Raw genomic sequence first — 16,593 nt, forward strand, 5'->3', positions numbered from 1 at the left:
ACATATAACCTTGGATGCGCCTGTGTATTTTTTTAAGAGAGGAAGTCAGAGAGGAAGTCGCGCAGGCATCCCGTGGGGTATATGTCACTGCACAGTGCTTGTGAACGCGTGCCCTATAATCACACTGAGGAGAAGAAACGTTGAATAAAAATGTTTGTTTTATGTGAAGGCATATGATCTGTTTTGATGAGATTTTTTGTAGACTTTGAGTCTGGATGAGGGAGCTCTTAGATAAAGATAAAAATTGTAAAAATAGTTCTGAAGATGAACATGATGATGAATAATGAATTACATAGCTTACTTTTTTTTAATTAATCTTTTTTTGTTTGTTTTTAGAAGAATTTCTGGTCAATAACATGGCTAGTTATAGATTTATACTTCAATATAGGCAGTTTTTTTTATTGTTTTATTTATTAATGATGTTTCTTTTTATTGTTTTATTTTATTTTTTTATTTTTATAAAAATAATTCCAGTTTTTAATTTAATTATATATATATATATATATATATATATATATATATATATATATTTTTTTTTTTTTTTTTTTTTTTTTTTTTACTTTTTTTTTAAATATATATATATTTTTTTTCTAGTTTTGTGGCCAAATTGGCTGGTGAGTGATAATGTTCATTGCAAACCCTGTATATATATCAGTTGATCCCAGTAATCATTGGTCAGGAGTCTCTCTCCTCTGGCTCAAATGACATTTTTTAGAGAGAGACACCCAAAATATGTGGACCTGGACTGGGAACGACTGAGATGTATATATTTTTTTGTTTTTTATTTTTATTTTAGCATGTGGAAGTGCAAGAGTTAAAGCAAAATCTGATATTACAGGAAGGGATGTGTACACTATATAAACTGTTAAGTGCTTTATCTTTTTTTTTTTCTTTTTTTTATTAGAGCCAGTGTAAATGTTGAAAAATAGGAGAGATTTAACAATGCAGAACCAAATTATGTTCAGCTTTCTCTCTATAAGGTTGTAATGGATGAAGATATGTTTAGCTAAAGGACTATGGTGGCATGGATGGACTGGCTAGATCCACCTATTAAAAAAGGACATCTCTCCTCATTGCGGCTTGTTCTCCGCCTGAAACAAAAACAGTGATCAGGTTTGCTTTAATGCATTAAACAAACAACATAAAATAAAAAGAAAAGCCATAAATATCAAGGACATTTTAGAACACAAGACTGTTGTCTGACAATAGCTGGGTTTCCATCAGCCTGTGTTACTTAAAAAGGTGCATTATCACATGAGAAACAAGTTTCAAATAAAAATCCTTTAATTACTAAAACGTTTTTATGCTCACTTGAGGTCATTTTGGACTCTTTTGAAAAAGGGTTCATGATAGAAATGCATTTGTCAAATTAACTTTGATGTAGCAAACATTTCTCAATTATACTTCCCTTGTTTACTGTTGGTTACGAGGTTACCAATTCCACAGTTTAGCTGCTCGACCAACTTGATGTAAATCATTTGCACATAATTCACATTTATATTTACAATATATATATATATTTAGTAAACTTTAAAAAGGTGTGCATCACATTACGATGGAAACTCAGCTCATGACAGATTCATTTGACTGATGACAAAATCCTCGAAATGTATTCCTTACCTTAAACCAGTCATGGGTACGGAGTGTTTGCAGCTTAGACCGAAGTTTGTAGTCAGTCTGCAGACAACAGCTAATGAAATCACAGCATTCTGTGTAGGAAAAAAGGAAGAGGTACATGTAATTATTGCCTTAAATTGTAAACTTTTCATTGACATTCAAATTGTCCTACACAACCATCTTTAGCTGAAGTGAAGATCTCACCTTTTGACCATCCATATTGCCCTAAATTCGTGAAAGTCAAGTTTTGGAGGTCATGGTAGTCTGGAAATTTTTTGAACATCAGCAAATACTGAAGAATCCCGAGTGACCACACTGTCGCTGGCTCCCCGTAGTATAAGCCAGTGCTATTGAACTCGGGAGGGCAGTACTGTGGTGTGCCTGAAAGAAAGAGATTTTGTTTCCATTAGCACATCATCTAAATTTCCACAAACAACAGTGTAGATCAGGGGTGCCCAAACCCAGTTCTGGAGGATCTGTGTCCTGCAGAGTTTAGCTCCAGCCCCAGTTAAACACAACTGAACGAGCTAATCAAGCTCTTTCTAAGTATATTAGACATTTCCTGTCAGGTGTGTTGAAGCAAGTTGGAGCTAAACTCTGTAGGCCACCGGCCCTCTAGGACTGAGCTTTGGCACCCCTGGTATGGATAAACAACAGCGGATGTTTCAAGAGTCTCATGTGAATGACCCTTGCCCCATCACAAGAGCTCCTTAGAGCTTTGAAGGATTTACTTACCGCAGTACTCTTTGTAACAGCTCCTAGTAAGGCGTTCACCACACCCAAAGTCAGTCAGTTTGACTTGATGGGTCCGCAGGTTAATCAGCAAATTCTCAGCCTTGATATCGCGGTGAAGCACTCCACGTTTGCAGCAGATGTCAGCTGCAATTGTTGTATGGAACATGATTTTCCATAATATCTTCTCTGGGATTCTACCGTCGTATTTACATAGAAATTCCCATAAGTTCTCACAGGGTACGGGCCGCTCTAGGACTAGTAAGTAACGATTAGCCTCAACTTTCCAGTCCAGAAGCTTAACAATTGGTTTAGCTTTGGGGCCTTTAGAGGCAAGAAAGTGCAGAGCGATCTCCGCTGGAAGTGGCTGGAGAAAATCATCCTAGAAGAAAGAAAGTTGTTCAGATCATTTGATGGGAAAGTTATTTCCTGGTAAAACTGTTGACCACGTCTATCATAAAAAGCAGTGGGCAGATTATAGAGATCAAAACACAGACAGACACATTTCTTTTTAAAGGAGAATAACTGACTTTTGTTTACTTGGCATGTTTCTAAAATATCTGCAAACATATTATGGTATTTTTGTGCATTAGAAGAGTCAAAAACTTGCATACAGCACCCTTAATATGACATGTTTAAAATAGACATAGTTAATCAGAGCAAAGAGCGCAGACTACTTACAACTTGGATGAATTGCTTAACCTTGAAGTCAGCCACTTTTAATGCCACCGGAAGGCGATCTTTTATACGGGTCCCAGTGTAAACGGTTCCAAAGCCTCCTTTGCCCAGCTTAGCGCCAATTTCATACATCTTGAAGTTGATCTCTGTAAAAAGACAAAGAAGAGAAGTTAATCAAATGTGGGAATTAGTGACAGTGCTGCCTTCATCTAAAACTACCTGCTCCATCAGGGGTCAACACAGCAGATATAACCCCATCATCTAAACCTTTTTTATTCTGTCTTCCCTAGATGATTATGATTTTTATGATTGATTTATATATATATATACAGTTGAAGTCAAAATTATTACCCCTCTTGAATTATTAGCCCCTCTGTTTATTTTCACTATTACTATGTGAATTAGGTTAACTAGGCAGGTTAGGGTAATTAGGCAACTTATTGTATAACGATGGTTTGTTCTGTAGACTATCGAAAAAATATAGCTTAAAGGGACTAATAATTTTGTCCCTAAAATGGCTTTTAAAAAATTAAAAACTGCTTTTATTCTAGCCGAAATAAAACAAATAAGACTTTTTCCAGAAGAAAAAATATTATCAGACATACTGTGAAAATGTCCTTGCTATGTTAAACATAATTTGGGAAATACTTAAAAAAGAAAAAATTATTTAAAGGGGGCGAATAATTCTGACTTCAACTGTATATATATATTTCTATCTTAGTTATCAGCTATCCCTGAACAAAATGTGTATTAAAGCCAGTTTAAAGCATAAAAGTCATAACACTATTAAAATATGCATGTGTGTTGGGTGACTGGGCTGTAAACTTACCCATGATGTGTGTGTTTCTATAATTCAGCTGTTTTGGATGATGTGGAACAGCGCCCTTCGTCTGACAGGTTGCACCTTGAGCGGCAGCTTTACAGCCGGGCTTAGCAGGGACCACTTTTGTTGTGGGGTAATGACTACAGCCGGGCTTTGCAGAGACCACATTTGGAGGGTCATCATGACTACAGCCGGGCTTTTCAGAAACCACCTTTGGAGGGTCATCATGACTACAGCCGGGCTTTGCAGAGAGCACCTTTGGAGGGTCATCATGACCACAGCCGGGCTTTTCAGAGACCACCTTTGGAGGGTCATCATGACTACAGCCGGGCTTTGCAGAGACCACCTTTGGAGGGTCTTCATGACTACAGCCGGGCTCAGCAGAGACCACATTTGGAGGGTCATCATGACTACAGCCGGGCTTTTCAGAGACCACCTTTGGAGGGTCATCATGACTACAGCCAGGCTCAGCAGAGACCACTTTTGGAGGGTCATCATGACTACAGCCAGGCTCAGCAGAGACCACATTTGGAGGGGGGTCATCGCCACAGCCAGACTCAGCGGACTGAAAATCTGTAGAGGGGTCATCACCACAGCCGGACTCAGCGGACAGAAAATCTGTAGAGGGGTCATCACCACAGCCGGACTCAGCGGACAGAAAATCTGTAGAGGGGTCATCACCACAGCCGGACTCAGCGGACAGAAAATCTGTAGAGTGGTCATCACCACAGCCGGACTCAGCAGAGAAGAAGCTGCTGTAGGAGCTGGCTGTGAGCTCACTACTACATTTGGATCCGGCTGAGTAAAACTCTTGAGGGAAGTCATCACTACTGCTGGACTCAGCGTAGAAAATGTTTGGAGGAACATCATCACTGCTGGAGGAGCTGGCTAAGTCCTCACTGTGACCATCGACAGGCTCTACCAGTGATGATTCTTCACCGTGAACACTGTCAGGCTCTACCAGTGATGATTCTTCACCGTGAACACTGTCAGGCTCTACCAGTGATGATTCTTCACCGTGAACACTGACAGGCTCTACCAGTGATGATTCTTCACCGTGAACTCTGTCAGGCTCTACCAGTGATGATTCTTCACTATGATCATCAACAGGTTCCTCCAGTGACGGTTCCTCAGTCTGAACATTGATCTGTTCCTCCAGATGCAAAGATGAATCTTCACACCAGTCACCGATTTCTCGACCTAAAGGAAGGAATAATATGAAACAAAAGATTTTAGTTTTACTTGAATAATATTATTCCAGTGTTTGTTATTGATATGAAAAAAACGCTGTCAACTATAAAGTGACTTTTAAGGTTATTTCTTTCTACTTTTAGTTGTTGGTTAGTGTGTGCACATGCAAGGATATTTTTTGCTATGACCAACATAGTGATTTTAATTAATTTGCTGAATGTATATATAATCAGATCATCCAAATATTTATTGTTAAGTTTATAGTTAGATACTGGATATTAGACATCTAGATATTGATCTTCCTTTCAGCCATTAAATTAGGTCGGCCTATTATGCCATTAAATAAAAAAATGTCACATGATGAAATTACTGTTCAAATCGAATTCACTTTGCGATTAATAATTTGTTTTGTATAAATACATGTCAATATGACCTTATAGTTGATATATTTTGTATCATATAACAATAAATAAAATAACATTAAGCTTGGCAAAAACAACTAAAACCTATGAGAAAAGATTTCACGTTTTCCACTACAAATACTATTAAAACATTAAACATCACCATTTGTTATCCATTAAAACCACTGCATTGTGTTTTAGGACATATTCCTAAAGGATTTAGTGTTTTTAAGATGCCCCCAGTAGAAGACAGCAAATAACAAGTAGAGACAAGGCATCTAACAGGGGTGTCGAACTCAAATCACATTGAGCGTTTTAATATTTTATTTATTAACTTTGTATGGCAGTAGACAATATTTCTGTTCATTTTAATAACGCAAATTAAGATGTTTTAGGTGAGAGCTCCTTCATCCTCCATAGATAGCAAGGGTCCAGACTCATTCAAAGGCCAGAAAGTATCAAATAACAGAGGAAGCCATGCACAGGCATCCATCAGTGCAGTGTTTGTGAACACATGTAATATACCAACACTGAAGAGAATAAACTGTTGGATAAATTTGTTTACACAAAAGTATTAGTGTAGCTTAATAAGTGTACAGACTGAACCACTGTAGGCATATGGTCTGTTTGAGGATGTTTTTGTGGTATTCATATGTACTTTGAGCAAGTCAGGAACCTTGCTGTATATGCAGGACGAGAGAGTGCTAAGAGTTCATCTAAAACATCTTCATTTGTGTCCAGAAGATGAAGGAAGGTCTCGGGTTTGGAGTGACGTGAGGGTGAGTACTTAATTACAGAATTTGCATTTTTGGGTGAACTAACCCTTCCATCTTGAAGCAGAGAAAATGATTTTGTCTTTACAAATGCATAATTGAAAAACTTAATGCAAAGCAAAATACTTTACTTAGTTTTTGTCTTGTTTCTTTTGCAAATATCAAAACATTAAATCAAGAAGCATTTTCTTGACAAGTTAAAATAGTGTCTTGCTTTCAGAAATATGTCAAAATGAACTGAGTTTTCTTTAAAACAAGCTAAATAATCTGCTGGGGGGAGGGTGGAGTTATTCGATAATTGATAGTTTTGATATTATTTGTTAATGCGTTTACACCAGTAGTTTTTATTACTCGTATATTATTACCAAAAACCTTATTCACTTTTGTAAATAATATTTACAGCAAGGTAAAATAAGTGTAGAGACCTACCCAGACTCCAGTATACAAAATGAGCTACATGTTCTTATAACACACAACATTATTTACCATCACTGTTAGTCACTGGGGGTGCCGTGACCAATCCTTCCTGACGGTCGAATCTTTCTTCTTGACCTGAGACGGTGGATTTGATGGTTCTTTCTCTCAGGAAGAGAGCAATAACTCCGAGTACGGTAAATAACATGATAGATTAATTTCCGTACACTTAAATATGAGAAATGTTAAATAAACCTACAATAAATACTGAAATTTACTGTAAGTAAAGCTCGTTTATCAGAGTGAGCCTTTATGCTATCAATTGACAATATAAAAAAGCAAATTATACGAAGCAAATGTTGTACAACTAACTAGATTATCGTCAAATAAAGCAATGGCGAAAGTTGGATTGTAGTAGGGTGTGTCTCCCAAGAATTCGAACGCGTTCCAACGTTCTACGAGTCAGCTGTTACGTCATTGGTCAGTTTTGCTCAGTTTTTCTTCGAGTTGAAAAATGCAATAGCAAGCGGTTGTTTATTTCCTCCACGGGTGTTTTGGGAGCAAAATAAAACGAATTTTCAGGAAATCTTTGTTTGACTCGTAAATATTTCCTGTTTGATGAATCATTACTGTTCGATTGGTGAACCAGAGATTCGTTTTTTTAATCAGGGTCGATTTAAATACATAAACAGGTAAGAGTCGTCTCGGCATTTTGCACTTCAAATGTCAGTTATTGGCGATAAGCGCTTGTATACACATGAAACACGAGATATTATAGTGTATATCTATTAAAATAAGCAGATCTACCTTATCAAACGCCATTACACTTCAAATTACTTACCGAAGTAATGTGAGGCTGAGATTAATAAAATGGCGGCATGTGTTGATTCCTGTTTGGCTTTATAAATTATTTGTTCTTTATTTGTTCTGTTATTTGACAACAAAGAGAAGCAATATTAATGTTTTATGTTAATTAATGTTCGGAATTGACTTCTATTTTTCACATCTGTTTGTTAAAGAATGACTAATTATGTATTTATGTAACAATATCATAAACATAACTATTAATAAAGTGTGATGTAAACATACCTTTGTGGATTCGGTCAGTGTCCTGGACCATCCATTTTTCATGTTGGATTTTGAGAAATGGCACTTAAAAATGCTCTCAAAATACACTTAAGTACTGAAAAAAAATTGTGGAATGAGAATATACTGTAGACTGGCTCAAAAATCTAGTAAGAGTAATAATAATAATACATTTTATTTATAATGCCCTTTTTCTCAGTTCCAAAGCGCTAACAGGCATACATGGCAAACAAAGCAGAACAATAAAAACAGTCAGAAAATAAAAAGACTTCAATAAAATATAAATGATTCAATACAATTGGATGATAAAATGACAAAAATAATCTAAGTTAGTAGAAAGTTAGTATGTTAGTAAGTCTGAGTAGAAGCACTAACTTAGTGTTTGTCTCTGCACATGTCTGAGTGTGTAAATCATTATAATAATATTAAACATGGCTGTTCTTGGTTTAATAGGATGCAGAGGAAATATACACGGAGAATGTGATGCAACTGAGAGAAGAACAAACCACCCAAGTAGGGAAGAGCGGGGTAAAGTGAGACACTTATTACATTTGCTCCCCTGCAAGCGAGCTAAAATTATTTATCAGTAAAATGTAAACATTTGTCATTAATTCAGAATGTTTTCTAGCAATGGATTTTATCAGACTGTATTTAGGGTAAAGTAAAGTGAAAATATGATTGTTTAAAAAAAAGTGGTCTTGTGTCTCACTTTACCCCAGCTTCGGGGTAAACTGAGACAGACCAGAAAAATCAAAGTGGTAAAGTGAACCAGCCGGGAACCTTCCACATTAAAAGTACCATAACAAAGCATGTTGTAAGAGTCTGAATCCTGACAGCTTGACAACCACACATTTCAGAACTAATGTCTGACTAGTCAATTATGGATTGGAGAATGGTCAATTAAGCACATTTGTTTTTCTAAATAATTGAAAGTAACTGAACAAAATCAAACACAACAAACATCACTTTTTCTGTTTGGGTTGCTTTTTTTGTTGTTTTTTTTTACTTTTATTTGCTATTCTTTTGCGTTGTTGTCTTTCTTTATAGGCTTTATCAAGCAGGGAATAGACAAGTGGAGGTAGGAACATAATGCAGGGTGCGAGAAGGAAGAGAAATGTGGATGAGGGCAAATATGGAGGGGCGAGATTGCGGATGGCTTTAAATGTTAACATCAACATTTTAAACTGACTTTGGATTCTTACCTGATGAGACCCATCCACCTCAAGGTCGAGTGTTGTGCATTCAGAGATGCTCTTCTGCACACTTCGATTTTAACAAGTGGTTATTTGAGTTACTGTTGCCTTTTCTATCAGCTCGAACCAGTCTGGCCATTCTCCTCTAACCTCTGGCATCAATGAGGCATTTGTGCCCACAGAACTGCTCCTCACTGGATATTTTTTTCTTTTTCAGATCATTCTCTGTAAAGCCTAGATATGTTTGTGCATAAAAAAACTGTAGATTAGCAGTTTCTGAAATACTCAGACCAGCCCATCTGGCAGCAACAACCATGCCACGTTCAAAGTCACTTAAATCCCCTTTCTTCCCCATTCTGATGCTCAGTTTGAGCTGCAGCAGATCGTCTACACCATGTCTACATGCATTTTCTGATTAGAAATTTGCACTAACGAGCAGTTGGACAGGTGTACCTAATAAAGTGGCCGGTGATTATATGTTATCTGGTAAGAATCCAAACATATTTAAAAGATGTTACATAATTTCCCATGAATCTTTATTAAATAGTTTTGATAGCTGCCATAAAAATATCTGTCTACATGCCGCATTTTTCCCTCTGTCATTCAGAAATAAAACAACCGAATTATTGCAGAATACAGCCAGGCTGCACTGATATATTTTTATGCACAACCTTTGGAAAATTATAAATGATTTAAATAATGACCATTTGTATTGCAGAAATTTTATTCACACTTTTATTAAAGTGTTAACATAAGAGTGTGCTCACAACATGTACAGGATAATAAAACAATACACTCAAATTCAGCAAGGTATTGCAAATACAATTACAGCCTCTAGTAATCGAATCTAAATCTGTTATTTTGTATTAATGGCCTCAAAATTTCTATAATCAATTTAAAACAGTCATTCACAGTTAATCAGCAGTCTGAGATGTTATGTCTGATGAGATGAGATGAGATGTCTGTTTATTTCTGATGCTGGGATTCTTCTGAGGTTTGACACGAATGAGCTGTTTAAAGTTTCTCTCTTTGTTCTGTTTTTTAGCAGACTCAAGCGCATGGAGAACATTAGAAACTGGACACATATACCACATCCACAGTAGACATCTTCAGGGATTTTCATCGCTTGTTTTTATTTTCAGAGGCAATGCAGGTAAAAAAAACGATTATTCATCTTAGTGTAATACTTACTACTTAATAGTAGGGCTGCTCGATTTTGGGAAAAATCATAATCACGATTATTTAGGTCATAATTGTAATCACAATTATTTAAAACGATTACTGTTGAAGTCAAAATTATTAGCACTCCTGAGAATTTTTTTAAAAATAAATATTTCCCAAATGATGTTTAACAGAGCAAGGAGTTTTAACAGTATTTAATATAATATTTTTTCTTCTAGGCTTATTTGTTTTATTTTAGCTAGAATAAAAGCAGGTTTAAATATTTTGAAACCCATTTTAAGGTCAATAGTTTTAGCCCCCTTAAGCAATATATTTTTTGATTGTCTGCAGAAGAAACTACTGTTATACAATGACTTGCCTAATTACTCTAATTAAGCCTTTGAATTGCACTTTAATCTGAATGCTTGTATTTTGAAAAATATCTAGTAAAATTATGTACTGTCATAATAGCAAAGATAAAAGACATCAGTAATTAGAAAGTAGTTATTAAAACTATTACGTTTAGAAATAAGTAAAAAAAAAAAACTTATTTCAATTAAACAGAAATTGGGCAGGAAAAGGGTTGCTAATATTCAGGAGCGCTCATAATTCTGACTTCAACAGTATATATACAGTTTTCATATATTACATTTTCCACCCTGCAAAGGAAAGAGAAATAAATACAATAGAATAAAAATATGAAACAAACTGTGCTTTAAGCATCTTCACCCTAAGAAAAACACTTTAGCTACAAAATTTCTTCAGTCAAAAGCAGAGAGGGATTTTTCTCCTTGTTGTTTGATTAATGATAAAAACAGGCGGCACCAGGATTATTGCGCGCTGTTTAATTGTTTCTCTTTCACGTGTCTCTTGATTCTCAACTCGTTTGTTTATTACACAAATGAGGGTTAATCTGAATAATCACAAAACACCGCGTTTTGACACCTATTTGACCATTAAAGCACTCACATTAAGATGACTTTAGATGTCTGCGCTCCTGTGCTCGTCTCAGCGTGCGAATGCTGACCGGCCACATGCTTCTGACTGTGTGCGCGTGCCGCACACACACATAAGCACGCGGTCTTTCGCGCTTTTAAGAGAAACAAATGTGTACAGCTGGAAAGGGGGCGGTATATGATGCAATAATCGTTTATCTCGATTAATGCTTTTTCAAAATGGTTTGAAGCTAAAATCGAAATCGGATTTTCGATTCCACAGCCCTACCTAATAGTAATTCATTCAATTCAACACTCCTGGTAACACTGACTGTGGCTTATAAAATGAGTACACACCAAATCAAAAATCAGATGTCTTTGTTTTCCATTGCTATGACTGAACTTTAAAATCGATTTACAATTAGCAGATGCTTTTATCTAAAGCATGAAGATAATAGAAGCACTTCAGATCCTCAGAAAACAACAAGATGTAGATGCAGTGACAAGTCTTAGTTATTTTAGCAGTGTGTGTATTTGTATTATTATTTTTTAAATGAACAAAGAAGCAGGACAAACAGATTGTTAAAGAATAAAATAGGGAGTGCTATAGAGTGGAGGAACTATGAGGTCACTTTGTAGGCTAATCGGCTGCTAGCATAAAACTGGTTCCCTCGTGAAAATCCCTATGGGATTTTCCCATAGGCTTTTCGAAGATTGCAAATAATAAGCTCTGTGTTAAAACACTGTTCATTACACTTGTATGTTTTGTCCAGCCATATAATCCTCACACGAAAATACAACTTTGAGCACTTTTGGATTTTAAATACAAACGCAAGAATTAAGGGTGTCACGATTTCAATTTTAAATCGAAATCGATCAAAATTTATGCTCAATTTTGGTTATCGAATCAAAATATAGAATCGTCGATGCTGCCACGCCCCCATGTCACGTCAGCTTGGCTTGCCAAGCGGGAAAAAACGCTTGTTGAAGTGCTTGTTTAACTGCAGATGCGGGAGACCCGTCGACAGAGCTTAAACCCTCTCCTCTTTCAATGAAGTCGCCGGTGTGGAAGTATTTTGAATTTCTAGTGAGTTATGTTGACAACGTTCGTGTTGTCGACAAAAAAAAAAACAGTTTGCAAGCTCTGCTATGTAAGTATTAGAGTTGGGCCGATAGACGATGGGCGCATTGCGATCCTCCGCACCGCCCCCGTTGCAAATCCGCTGGCGAAAAATACACACTCAGATCCTGTTCACACTAATAGGTCTTTGTTTTTAAATGACATTTTAGAACAACAACGATCCACATCCACACTGGTGTGTAGCATTTCTTATCATAACGACACGGATAGTATAACGACACAGGTCACTGACTATTCACGAGTCCCGCAGAAAAAAAGTGATTGACAGGTGGTAATTATTTGTGTAACTTACCTTTATTAATTTACTATATGATTTGTTTATGGGTAAAACAAAGACCATGCAGGTCAGGTAGTTTAAACGGTAGGCTACAAATAATTAATTCGTTAATAATTAATTAATTATTCATAATCGAAAATCGAATCAAACCGTGACTTTAGAATCTAAAATGTAATCGAATCGAGGATTTGGAGGATCTTGACACCCTTACTAAATACGTTAAAGCCTATAATCACTATAGCCTGACAGATAAACAAATAAGATTAAAACCTTATGAATAAATAGTATATCTCGTAAGATACTGCATGATCCAAAAATAGTATTATTTAATACATTTTTTAAGTTTTCATTACATTTTGGGCATGAAATCCACGCTAAATCCACCCTTCTGATGGGATCAGTTTAATCCAGGTTTTTTGGATCAAAGTGATCCAAATCCTACAAAAAAGGTCTGAAAAACCCAACCTAAAGATTTGATCCGGATCAAAACCAAGATTGGATTACGTGATCTAATCCGATTAGGTAATCCATTTTTTTTCTTTTGAAAAACCCGTTTTCAAGATTTGATCCAATCAGTTATCCAAAATCCTAGTGGATTACTTTTGAAAAACCGGGCCCTGGAGTTGGTTTGTAATTATATTTCTGTGTTGCTTTTAATTTAGTTGTCATATATGTCTAGTTATGTAAATGTATTTGTTCAACCAATTTACTTTAATAATAAAAAACAAACTAACATTGTGTTTGTAATGATTAGCATAGTTTTCGTTGGCGATGTTTGCAAACATGGCCGTAACAGTTGCATGAATCCAAATGTCAAAATGGGAACAGTGTCAAATCAACACTCTCTTCAGTTAAGTCTCTTGTCTTTCAAAAGGCAGTGTGTTTCGAAGGCATTGTGATTTTTTCTTTCGGAAAAGTTTTGAACTGTCCTAGTTAACTGGCTGATCCTGCCTGTGGTTTGTTTTCCCAGCATGTTGCAGCTCCCCGCCGGTGTAGTACAAGGATCCAGCGACGGGTACGTTACCCCAGACGGAGAGTCTGTCTTCTCCTTACAACATTTCCCAAATTCAGAACAACGTAGCGACCTAAAAGTTTCACAATTTCACAAATCAAAAAGAAAATGATACATTTAGTTTTGAGTTATTCCTGTCTTTGCAATTATTACTGCTATGAAGCCAGTGTATTGCCATGCAGTTTGAAATAATGCTGGATTTGCTTGTAATTCTATACACTCTTATAAATGCTGGGTTTCACACAATTCATTTATGTTGTCCCAACACAAATCAGTTTAGTAAACTTAACAGATTTAAGTGGATTGAATATAAAACAATTAAGTTGTCCCAAAAAATCTTAATAATTGTGTTGTTTTAGCTCATTTTACATAAGGAGTTTAAACAAGCTCCAACATATTTTTTTGAGAATAGGATTTTAATTTTTTTTTTTTTATCTTGGTCTTTTTTATTTATATGCAGGCTACCTTTAATTGCATTGGAAAGTAGCACTATTCCACTTGTTATGTTTATTTTTATATGAATATATTTGTGATGCTGAATGACGATGGAGAATTATTTTGCCAATATATTAACATTTCATTTTCACAATTTAAAACATTCAAAACGTGACCAAATAATAAAATAAAATAAATCTGAAGCAGAACAGGTTTTTGTTTGGCAAGGCAAGTGTATTTATATAGCACATTTCATACGCAATGGTAACTCAAAGTGCTTTACATAAACAAGAATAAAAGAAGCTATAAAATAAAAATTATTCAAATAATTAGAAAATGAAAAAAATGTGTTAAAATAGGTTATTAAAGAATGAAAATGAAAAGAAAGATTTAATATGTGAATAATATGAATCTATAAAGTATATATTAATTATAGTTTGCTTAATGATGTTACTGTATATTTCATCTGATTGACACCCTTTTCTCTGTTAGTAATTACCAATGTTTAGGATTTACCAATAATTATTTATTATAATTTATTATATTACCAATAATAAAAAACCAAATCAAATCACTTTTATTGTCACATCATCAGCAGCACGTGTGCTATGATGAGTGAAAAGCTTATAGGTGCTGGCTCCAGACAATACAAAATACAGACAGTGCAAATACAACAGCATACTCCTCAAAAAAAAAAAAAAAAACACGACAATGTAATATTGAAAGCGATTATGTCATATGAATAGGTGTACCCATAGTTGTGGGCAGTATTGTTTCAAGTATGGATTGTTAAAGTGCAGTGCATGCTACATATTGATGGTGTGCAGTGAAGGGTTTGGAAGAGTGTGTCTGTGTTGGGAGTGTTAAGTGTTCAGATGTTGTTGTGGAATCTCGACAAACATCTAAGTTTCAAAAAAGAGGCTGAGGTCTTCGAAGTTCTCAAGTTGAAGCAGTTTATTGTTACAGCAGAGGTGGTCGATCGATCTCTCTCCCACCAATGTCCAAAAACCCACAGTTTATATACAGTTTTTTCCCATAGTCATCGTGAGATGTGGTGTAGCATCACGCCATTTCTCGGGCTCCAATAGGATCCTAGCTTTTTAATTAATAGCTGTATGTTTTTCTGTTTTTACATATCTTAAAGGTCATATAGCATGTGCTTACCATTATGTGTTTGCATATGATCATGTTGTTTCCATACTTTCTAAATGATTCTATGTATGCTATTTTGGCGAGGGTTGTTTTTGTCTTGGTCAATGCATACATTTGTCTAAATGTATTGCATACGCTCTGTCGGAATGTTCTCATTTAGGCGCATGACATGCTGTGCTTCAATTGTGAGGCCCTCAATTATAAGGCCCTGCATGTCTGTATGTCTCTACTGCATCACTTGAATATATGTCTTGCTATAAGTTTTAATAGTGTATTTTAATAATAGTCTTTATTTTAATAGTGGCAGATAGTGATTACATAATAAAAGTTCCTCTATATGCATCAGAAATTGTCCTGTAATGTCTGCATCAAATTAAATGTACAAAATGGATGTAATATACATGCTTTCTATAAATATATGACATCCATTTTGTACATTTAATTTGATGCAGGCACCAAAATGAGACATCTCATCATTAGTTTTGATGAACAAAACGAACAAAGGATTGACAAAGCCTTCATATGTTCACTGCTTAGTTGAACTAAACCTAAAAAATTATTGACCCAATTAGAAACGAATAGATGCAAATCCAAATATAGAATGCAGATGAGAGTTTCAGGCAAAATCTCACACCTGTATTGCTGTGCTTGTTTGTGTGGACAAACAACTAAGCAAGACTGATTACCGGTCTGATTACTCTATGCAAATTACACTAATGTCCATGCCAAAAATACATTTTAGGGAATCAGCACGTTTCAATCCGGCTCTCATTAAGAACTGCGATGAGGAAGAGAGGGTGGGGAAAAAAAAGCACGTGTAGAAATAGAGCACAGAATTTATGTGCATTGATCTCCAAACCCCCGGAGTCTCAGTCATGCCCTAGCCTGATTTTCTCCTCCGGTCCATCCTCTGGGCACACATGTTCGCTGGCTGAACCTCTCACTGCTGGTCTTACTCTCCCGTGTGCAACCTACAGGCCTGCGCTTTTCCTTGTGTTTTTTTTTTTTTTTTCAGCAGCAGCGCTTTGTATCAGATAGCATCTACGCCTTTTTGAAGAGAAAAGTTCAGCACCATGGATGAAAGCAAGCTGCTTTTGTCTTTATGTGAACGCGACTTCAGTAAAATTAGCAACATGCTGTGCAAGAACTGAACCTTAAAACTTTCTCACCTTCAAATCCTGGAAACGTCCTCAAGATAGACGACCGCGGCGGCGAAAATAAATTAGGCAGCATTGTAGCATGTACTGAGGTGTCTGTTCACTTACAGCCCACACTGCATATATTACAACATAAAACACTCAGAAATAAAGCTTCTTCATTAGCATCAAAGATTCTGTGAACATCTTTTAAATTTTTTTCGAAGCTTAGTTCTTTATACTGAAAAAAAGGGCTTTTTAGATTATTAACATGTTCACACTTAAAAAATAATGGTTCATTTTAGAACTGATATGGGATAGTTCACCCAAAAATGAAAATTACCTCATCATTTACTCTCCCTTTTAAAGGTGCAGTATGTAATTTTGACACTCAGTGGTTGAACTAGGTATTGCACTCGAGGATCAAAACAAACAC

The 16,593-nt window shown here is 35.8% G+C and overlaps 2 protein-coding genes across 11 annotated transcripts in view; one reads left to right on the plus strand and one right to left on the minus strand.

Moving 5' to 3' along the window:
• LOC147841879 (uncharacterized) overlaps positions 1-16,593 on the plus strand; it is a 72,408-nt gene that overhangs the window by 7,360 nt on the left and 48,455 nt on the right. Inside the window, exons 1-4 of one of the 9 annotated variants that reach the window (XR_015502938.1) lie at positions 5,150-6,221; positions 8,169-8,243; positions 9,954-10,061; positions 13,393-13,437. Coding sequence is in view for 1 of the 9 variants with exons in the window: in XM_087274386.1 (XP_087130512.1) it covers positions 9,954-9,980 (27 nt within the window). In the remaining 8 variants the exon portion in view is untranslated. Of the gene's footprint in view, positions 1-5,149; positions 6,222-7,129; positions 7,322-8,168; positions 8,249-9,953; positions 10,062-13,392; positions 13,438-16,593 lie in introns of those variants that run through there. The other 8 variants (XR_015502943.1, XR_015502945.1, XR_015502937.1 and 5 more) reach the window with 8 other exon arrangements.
• si:ch211-122l14.5 lies at positions 530-7,965 on the minus strand. Of its 2 annotated transcripts, XM_087274226.1 has the most exons (8): positions 6,702-7,965; positions 4,107-5,050; positions 3,857-4,061; positions 3,031-3,173; positions 2,353-2,731; positions 1,822-1,998; positions 1,621-1,709; positions 530-1,091 (listed from the first exon to the last, which is right to left on the minus strand). In XM_087274226.1, the coding sequence occupies exons 1-8, from the start codon at positions 6,835-6,837 to the stop codon at positions 1,071-1,073; spliced, it is 2,094 nt and encodes a 697-aa protein (XP_087130352.1). In that variant the 5' UTR covers positions 6,838-7,965; the 3' UTR covers positions 530-1,070. The 2 variants fall into 2 exon arrangements, with proteins under 2 accessions (XP_087130352.1, XP_087130351.1); XM_087274225.1 differs by having other exon boundaries at positions 3,857-5,050.

Source organism: Danio rerio, chromosome 11 (genome assembly GCF_052040795.2).
Source record: "Danio rerio strain M-AB ecotype USA chromosome 11, GRCz13ab, whole genome shotgun sequence".
In the NCBI taxonomy this organism is placed as follows: Eukaryota; Metazoa; Chordata; class Actinopteri; order Cypriniformes; family Danionidae; genus Danio; species Danio rerio.

Bases quoted from the DNA above. Each gene is read 5' to 3' on its own strand.
- si:ch211-122l14.5 (XM_087274225.1), bottom strand. From the start codon at position 6,837: ATGTTATTTACCGTACTCGGAGTTATTGCTCTCTTCCTGAGAGAAAGA. The intron at 3,174-3,856 runs GTAAGTTTACAG...GTCTTTTTACAG, and splicing joins TAGAAACACACACATCATGG to AGATCAACTTCAAGATGTAT. The intron at 2,732-3,030 runs GTAAGTAGTCTG...TCTTTCTTCTAG, and splicing joins TTAAGCAATTCATCCAAGTT to GATGATTTTCTCCAGCCACT.